This window comes from Tupaia chinensis, unplaced genomic scaffold (assembly GCF_000334495.1).
Source record: "Tupaia chinensis unplaced genomic scaffold, TupChi_1.0 Scaffold000252_1, whole genome shotgun sequence".
Lineage (NCBI taxonomy): Eukaryota > Metazoa > Chordata > Mammalia > Scandentia > Tupaiidae > Tupaia > Tupaia belangeri.
In genome coordinates, this window is record NW_006159732.1 from 3,180,007 (window position 1) to 3,188,859 (window position 8,853).

Below are 8,853 nucleotides of genomic sequence, written 5' to 3' on the forward strand. Positions count from 1 at the left end.
ATGTATGGCTGTCCTATCTACAGCACCTGGTTAACTCTAGAGTGGACACAATTTTAATAAATATTTGTTTTTCCTTATGGAATGCACACACATAAACAAAACATAATTCACAATTAAATTGTTGGGAAAGCTTTGGCCATTTGCTCATCAAGGTAAAGAGTCATTGGTCATTGAAAGCACAGAGGAGCCAGCTGTGAGATATCATTTCAGAAGTTTTCCAAGTGGTTGTAATAAACACAAATTAGACTGTACAGAACTCTTAACGTATATTGGTCAGGACACTTAAGGACTAAAAGAGATAGTAGACAATAGATAATAGCTACACAACACACCAAGTAGCATTATATCCACAGTAACAACAATAGTAATATACAATGCTATAAGATTATGAAATCTACTCTAAAATGCACAGAGAAGTACCTGGTTAAAACTGTTACTTATAAGATAGCTAGGGGCTCCATTCAGTGCAATACACCAAATTTGGCAATTAATGGGTATAAACAACTTTATTTTATTTTATTTTATTTTTGCTTTCAAAATGTGGAACAAATTAAAATGTAAGACTTTTCTAATAAAGTATAAAACATGAATCAGCAGTTGGAGCTGCTTGTATCTGATAAAGAATTGCTATCATATTTCTTCTGCATGCTTACACCACTGAGTTCAAACCTTGACATTCAGGGATTTATGTGCATGTGTTTAGCGTCAGGAAAACCATGTTTGTTTTCGCAATATTCTTGCAAATATTATTATCCATTTGAAAGCATCCTGATAACGTAATTTCTTCCCTATATTTTTCACTGTCTCTTTTTTCTTTCTTAACTAAGAAAATATCAGGAAGATGCTGAACTCATTCCCCATGGCTTACTTTCAGTTTCCATTTTTTGAATCAGTTTTAATGCTCAAGCTTGCAATATCTGACTGATTATATCATTAACATGGAAAACTTAAAATGTGGTCCTTAATGTTTCTCTTTATTAATTCTTCTTCTTTCTCTCCTTCTTTCCTTCCTTCCTCTACCCCCTCCCTCCTCCCTTTCCCTCCTAGAATTTACAAAGTACTTCCTAGGTCTTTTACTTGCTCTTCTAATCAAAGCTTATCTTTGTGTCCAATGTAGGAAAAGTGAAAGTGTTCCTTTAAAATTCTATTTTACAATATAGACAGAAAGTTGGGCTTTGGGGGACTTGAGTTTTACTTAAATACTATACACATTAGATTTCACACAAGGGATGGGAGTTAGGAGCAAAGATAAACATAATGATTACTTTTGCTCTGTCTTTACAAAGGAAAGCCTCTTCTCTAATGCAAAAGTCTTTTCAACATCTGCTCCAAAAATCCAACCAAGACAACATTTTTACCCATAGCTTTGAAAGGATCTCTTTTTCAGAGCATATCCACTGTTCCCAAGAGGTCACGTGGGTTGGATTTTCCCATTCTTAGTTGAGCAATGAATAAGCACTGGATGAGTTTTCCACAGATGAGCTGGTTGTTTCTGGGGTGGAAACATTATATGTTCCTGAAAAACAGAGCAGCAGCTCAGCCTCGAAGGTAAGCCTTGATGGACTTTGTGGTGCAAGCATCAGACAGACCAAGGGTAGTTCTAGTTCAGGAACCAGGTAAGCGCAGCCATGCCTGGAAATCAACCATGCCTGCCCTCCTCCCAAGACCCAGAGGTGCCAGAGAACAGAAGTGTCGTTCTCGAGCATGCATGGCAGCAACAAGCACTAACTACTTCCCATCATCCCAGCAGCCAGTTGTCTACAGAGGACAGAAAGATCTCAACGGGGGCAGCCTTTCCACATGCCACTTCATGCATGGCCCTGGGGACATCTGCCTGAGGGAACCTCCATGGTCCCCTTGGGTTGTGGTAACTCGGGAAGATCTGGGATGGACCTGGGAGCTGAGCTAAAGGCAAAGGTTTGTCAAGGGAGGAAAGGAAAGATAAAACTTACACAGGAAGGAAAGGCAGGACCAGAAAAGAAGAAGAAGAAGAAGTCAGGGGTGCTAACAAAATTACTGAGGATGGGTGCAGCAGGAAGGGCAGCCTTGGAGCAGCCGCAAAGGCTGGTGCAGGCAGAGTGGCAGGGCTGTGCATGGAAGAGAGTAGGGAGTGGGTATCAGACAAGAGAAGGGTCAAAGTGCCCACCCTACCATCAGATTGATGAACTGCCACTGCTAACAAGGTTTCCGTCATTGCCTGGGGGGACCTTGGGGGCTGCTGACAACATAAACCAAAGTTACAGTAATTGTGGAACCCCCAAGTAGGCCAAAGTGGAGCTACATTAATGACTTTTGCAAGGCTATCCAGTTCAATGACCAGGATTCACTGGGAATGGAGCTTGTACCCCAATGTTCATCTCACTGATTCAGAAACAAGGAACACATTTTAGTGGCCTTACATAGTGCATAATTCTGATTATATAATTTTTTTTTTTTGGAGAGATTTTCACTATTGGGCACGTGTGCTCGCCAGACAGAGAGAGACATTAGAGACAGAAAGCGAGAAATCACCCCCCAGGGGGGAATGGTCACGCCGCAATCCCTTCTCCTCCATTCTCCTCTTGGGATCTTGGGCACACACGCACATGCACCCGGCGTGAGTTTTAAGCCACCGGGTCCAGGATTCGAACCGTGGTTGACTACATGGGAGTCCAGCGACATAGCCATTACGCTAACTGCTGATTCCCTCTGATTATATAAATTACTTAAAAGATTTTTCATTATTTTCATTTTAATGCAGATGGTAAACCTGTCTTAGTGATAGTGCTGGCAAAATGCCATAATTCTAATACAGCCTGAAGAGCCGATCATTTCATAGCAGTTGACTCAGTGATTTCTAAAACAAAAAATAAAGGTCTGCTTGTTTCATGACTTCATCTAGTTGAGGCAGAAAACACTAAGTATTCTGGAGTTATAATAGTTATCAGCATTCTCAAAATTTGCTTCCATACGAAAAGCTTTAGTCTGGAATATTAGTACATTTCTGAACTGCACATTTGTGAGCTCTGCTCAGTTTCAAAAAGCTGGAAGGAATTCTGGCACTAACTTTCCTGAGGGAATGGTGGCATGGGGTAGGGTTTTCAACATGATGGAAGAGTTGAGATCCATTGCCCAAATTTATTAATACGATGTGCATCAAATCTCCAAGATGGGAATTTTAACTATGAATGTTTCTAATGGAATAGCTAACTTGGGTGATTTCTTCAATATATAGGTACAGTTTCATATATGTTATTGTGTAAAAAAAACCCTGCTCCATAAAAAGAAAAAAAAAAAAGTATGTGAGGGGAACCAACCCACAGATTGGGATTCTGTACTAGCATTTTTCTAATACATGCTCTGTTATGCCATAACCCAGAAACTTGGCCTATCTATTTCTATTTAACATAGACAGAAAAGACCTCTGTGTTTGACAAGGCCAGAAACTTAAAGTTTTCATTTTTATGGTCAATAGTGTGACATACAGCTCTTCGAAGTTTTGTCTAGATTCTTTGAATCTTAGACTTCATCAGTTATTTTTTGTTCTGATTGAAGGCAGTTACTCTCTGTACCAAACTTCTGGTGATTCGTGAAAATGTAAGCAAGTTCCTATACTTAACCTCTTCCCTAAATGAGGCTATTTCAAGTAAATGCAATAAAGTGGGGAAGAGAGTGTGGACGAGTAGGGTCATTGAGGCTCTCTAAAAGAAGCCTTGGGACAAATTTGTCCAGAAATTGACCAGAAATCACTTACAAGTCACTACATACCTGTTTTACCAAACAAATTGTTAAATCTTCTTGATATTGGAGAACTCATAGAAAACACAGGTGTGGATGAACCTAGGGACGTTGACTAAGAGAGAGATAGGAAAAAAAAAACAAACACACACACAAAGCAAATTAGATGGAAACTATTTTGATCTCAGAGATTGGTTTACTGCCCTCTAGTGGTCACTTTCTACATTTCTAATCTCACCCCTTTAAAGTATATGGAGATCCAGGAATCTTACCTATATTAGAAAAATAACCTCCAAACACACATTTTACTGTTTCTAGGTTTCAAGAATTTTCTGACATACGAATGTCAGAAAATATATCAAGCAGCTATATTAAAAAATAATAGTCATGTTTTAAAATAAACTATAGAAAATTCTATCTTTTATTACTCCCTAAAGTGTTTTCTCTAATGCTTTAAACGTTCCCAGACAATTGTTTATTGAAAGTTTGATGTTAACTTTAACTTTGCATTACCCATTATTTATGTTTATTGAAAGATGTGGAGTTGCAGTTTGACGATGGCTCCATGGCTACGTTTAATAGGCAGAACGAGCTACGGAGGGAGAGGAGTTAGAAGATGCCAGTTGCCTTGTATTTAATCTCCTTGATCCAAACCTCAAGGTAAAAACTTAGTACTCTGTACTTCATCATACTAGTGGAATAAATAAGAACATAAAATGGAAAAAAATCTCAGCAGAGACAAGATTTACCTTTGAATGCTGTGAAGACCATCTTGACAATGAAAACTTTTTCAACAAAGCTTCTTGTACCTGCATTATTTAAAAGAAGCCATGGTAACTTCAACATGCCACGAGCACATTAGACCCTTCAAGGAGCATGAAACTTATTGTTCTTACCTTCTGGTCCCAGAGGCATCCAAAAAGTAAAATGAATAACCCCTGGAAAAAGGATTAAAAAGTGCATTTTAAACATATCCTATTGTCCAGCAGAATAGGAAGTATTATTCACCTGGTGTTGAATTGTATAAATCTCTTTCCTAACTGAGGCTCATAGAATGATTCCAGTACATGGTAATGTTAAAAGCAATGCAATAGTTCCATACCAACGGACTCTAAATATAATAATATTAGAGGATACTTTCTATTTCCTTTCAATTGTGAACTGGAGATCCCACTGGTTATGCTACTAATTATACCTTTAGTGTCTACAGTGCTCCTCACATGGCCATGATGAGAATCTGGGGTGTGTGATAGAATTATTAGTTTTTTTCAATGAAGGCAAACTACAGAGGTCATTAGATATGAACCTTACAGCTTAATGCCAAAAGCTCAGTAGCAAAAAATAGGGCATGTATAGTCTTCGCACAAGAACCCAGGAAGCAATATTGCTTTCTTTCTTTCTTTCTTTTTTTCTTTCTTTTTTTTTGGGGGGGGGAGAGGTTTTTGCTAAAAGGTGCGTGCACTCACCAGAAAGGCAGAGAGAGAGACAGAAAATGAGAAATCACCCCAGGGAGAATGGCCACACCACAGTCCCTTCTCCTCCATTCTCCTCTCAGGATCTTCAGCATGCAAGCACAAGCTCCCAGTGTGAGTTTAAGCCACTGGGTCCAGGACTCGAACCGCGGTTGACTACATGGGAGCCCAACCACATAGCCATTACACCAACTGCTGGTCCAAGGAAGCAGTATTTCAACTTTACCTACAGAGTCCCTACCTCTTCACCAGCTCACAGGGGCCTGTATCTTCAGGGACGTTTTTTTCTCTTCTTACCCCCTCTCCATTGGGTAAAACAGAATTAATCCTGCCTTGCTTGTACTTTAAAGGCTTGTCTATAACTCTGTTACCAAATTGGCCTGTAACATAATTAGCTATATGTTGCAGGAGAGCAAAAAAGATATCTTTTCATTTTAGTATAATCAAAAATATTGCCTGATCTTTAAAGGGCATTCATTCTTTCATTTTTCAACAATTTTTTTAAAGGACATACTATGCAGCACATAATCTTTAGTTCATTCAACTGGGTGTTGAAAACCCACTTTGTGCCAAAGTCTTTGTTAGGCATTTTGGATATAGTGATGAATAAGACGCAACCCTTATCCTCACAACGACAGAGTTTACCGAGCGCTTGTGGAAATTAGTTGGAGACATTACTCGGTATAAAGCGATATTTTCATTTAGGAGCTAATAGATGGAGTCAAGATAATCTTGGATAAATAGCAAAATACAATTTATGGAAGAGACTTTCCTCCTACTTATATTACCAGGGGATTTAGAAGAGATTGGCATATACAACTAAATTATAGAACAGGTGATAAGAAGTATGAGATTCTATGGGAGCAGAAGAATGTGTCCTTTTTATCTCACTGATTCTTGTAATTACTGGACTTTAGAAGCAGGACTTCCTCTGGACTAAAACCTTCTCCATTCCTACTTCTATTTGTGTTTCTGTCATTAATTTGTCCCTCTGGAGTAAACACTTCCTAAGAGCGCTGCACTACAGAACTTACCTGGAAGGCATTAAGGAGGGTAAATATGATGTGGAACACAGCATTGCTCTTCTGGAATACAGTGGCAAGACCAAAACCCCAGGTAAGCCCCAAGAGTGGTGTGAGGACCCCAATGCTCTTGCAGATCTGAAACAGGCTGTTTTTCTCCTGCTTGCTTGGCTTGTCTCCAATAGAAGGCCTCAAAATCTTGGTGATAACCACCACTGTGATGGTCATATTCACCATCACGATAATCAGTGCTGGAATGACAAAGGCCAGCAGGGCTTTCGTGTCCTCCCAGTTGAGCCAACAAGCATTCTTCCTTGTGTAGACTTCCTGTGGTTGGGTAGCCCCCACTGTGATGACTGAGATGGCAAGAGGGCAGCCATAGCCAAGAGAAAAGGCAATGGCTTTCTGAATAGACTTGCTTGTATCATGCAGAATAAAAACCAGTCGATAGAAAAGCATGAGGCCCAGTGTTAGCATCCAGAAGAAGACGCTGAGATAGAAGAAGTGGATGAAGAAGGTGGCAGCCACACAGGCTGTTTTGTTGAGTGGGTAACGAAAGTCTTGGATGGCTGCAATCACAATGAACCAGATGTCAGCCACAAGAAGGGAGGCAGCAATATTCACTATGCAGATGTGGCGCATATAGGAAGTCCGGTTCTTGGTCACTGATTTCCACACCACAGTTTCCACAACTAGACAGGCTGCTAAACTCAAGATGGAAAAGCCCAACCCAATGTAAGAGATAATATCCAGTAGTTTTTCCAGAAGAGAACTAGGGTCTGGGGAGTCAGGGGACATGAGGATGGAGAATGATGTTAGGTGGTCACAAACACAAGAGACACTGTCCCCATCGACATCTTTAACATAGCAGCCACTGCTGTCCCACCCCCCTGTGTGGTTGGCGAGGCTGAAGTTCCAAAAGACACACTGTAGTCTCCCACCTGAAGGGTTGTTATTCTTGAAAGTCATTGAAATCCTGAATGGCATGGTTAGACTGTGACTGACAGTGGTTGTCATCACTAAGCTGTTTGTCAAACTCTTTTTTTGAACATCCTCACCAAGGATGGCTTTGAGAGTTGGAAAAGCCACGGTGACAATAGATGAATCTGGCTGCAAGTTTTCCAGCTGGCACTCATCAATAACCACATTGCCCCAGAGGTCAGAGTCTGAGAAAACAAAGCTCTGTAGGTAGCTTTTTGGGTGACCAGACTTTATTGCCATGCTCCTCATCTGTACATTCTTTTGGGAGATGGACAAAGGGGTGCTATCTCCTGACTTCAACGCTTGAGAGAATCTTTCCACTGCATGTAGAAGCTGTGAGCTCTGGTTGGTCTGTTGTTGTTGTAAAACCTTCCAGGTGTTCAAGATGGGCTTGCCAAGGATGATATTAATGGTAGAGAGCATGTGCTGTAAATAACATGGCATGAGATTAAACAACCCAATTAGTTTAAGCACAAAAGGGCAGAAAAATAACATCTTTCTAAAAACTGGTTGAATGCATATGAGTAAGAGAAGAAAAGAAGAAAATTTAAAAAAAAAGTGAAGTATCATAGGCAGTGGAGAATCTGTGACCTGCCTACTTTCAGCCGATTTTAGCAGTGGGTAGGATGCTAAGACAGAGACTTCAATAAACATTTAGAAATAGTGATAGCAAAAACTACCCTCCCATCATGAACAAAGACCAGTTCAGTCAGCTGCCTGAGATATCAATTTATTTTATTTTAAATCTTGAGCCTGTAAAGGCTTTTAGTTAGGTGGTATTTCACCAGCAAGAGTGAGGAAATCTCAGAAGACCCTCTCAAACCCCAAGCATAAAATGAGCTTCTTAACTAATAAAATATTAATTTTATTATATTTTCTCCTAAACAATTTGATTCTCTCCCTCATGAATGTGGGTCTGTTGTTTTCCATTCACACTTTCCCCCAAAATTATTATCTGTCCTTCTTTGCCTTGTTTGTCCTCTTGAAGAATGAGTCCTTTAGTAGGCTGAATGGTGTTCTCTGAAATTATATATCTTAATACCCAAGCACTGTGAATATAATCTTATTTATAGAAACAGACTTGTAGATGTAATTAAGGATCTGTCCTGGTTGGCCAGTGGTAAATATTCTTAAAATAGAGAGGAGAAGATGAATGGAAAAGAGACATCCATGTAAAGACATAGGTAGAGATTGGAGTGATGCAGTCACAAGCCAAAGAGTACCTAGAACCACCAGAAGCCGGAAGAGGCAAGGAAAGAATCTCTTCTAGAGACTTTGGAGGGAACGTGGCCCTAGAGATCTTGATTTCAGACTTCTAGTCTCTAGAACTGTAAGACTATACATTTCTGTTCTTGTTAATAACCCAGTTTGTGGTAATTTGTTACAGAAACCTTAGGAAACTTATAATAAACTCTTCAGATTCTATTACCAACTCCTTATCAGTTGACCTTTGGTTGGGTTTTGCCAATGGGAGGCTTGTGCAGATAGAAAGGTGGAAGAAGAGGCAAGTTGAGATATATTTTCCCTGCTGCTCTCCCTACCTACAGTCTCCTTTTTCCTCAATACATCTCTGGTAATAGCTATGGCTTTCCAAGACTACAGCTCTCACTGAGTTGTCCCTTTCTCAAGGCTTTACTTCTCAGTGTTCTCTGGTTACACTA

The 8,853-nt window shown here is 39.9% G+C and overlaps 1 protein-coding gene across 5 annotated transcripts in view; it reads right to left on the reverse strand.

The window, feature by feature from the left end:
• Positions 1-340: 340 nt before the first annotated feature.
• The window catches only part of ADGRF5 (adhesion G protein-coupled receptor F5), a 120,638-nt gene continuing 112,125 nt past the window's right edge, over positions 341-8,853 (reverse strand). For 4 of the 5 annotated variants that reach the window (XM_027772096.1, XM_027772097.1, XM_027772098.1 and 1 more), the window contains exons 17-21: positions 6,224-7,618; positions 4,614-4,655; positions 4,467-4,526; positions 3,748-3,832; positions 341-1,516 (exon numbers count right to left, since the gene is read on the reverse strand). In XM_027772096.1, coding sequence (XP_027627897.1) covers positions 1,437-1,516; positions 3,748-3,832; positions 4,467-4,526; positions 4,614-4,655; positions 6,224-7,618 — 1,662 coding nt within the window. In that variant the 3' untranslated portion in view covers positions 341-1,436. Of the gene's footprint in view, positions 1,517-2,151; positions 2,219-3,747; positions 3,833-4,466; positions 4,527-4,613; positions 4,656-6,223; positions 7,619-8,853 lie in introns of all 5 variants that reach the window. The other variant, XM_027772099.1, reaches the window with a different exon arrangement.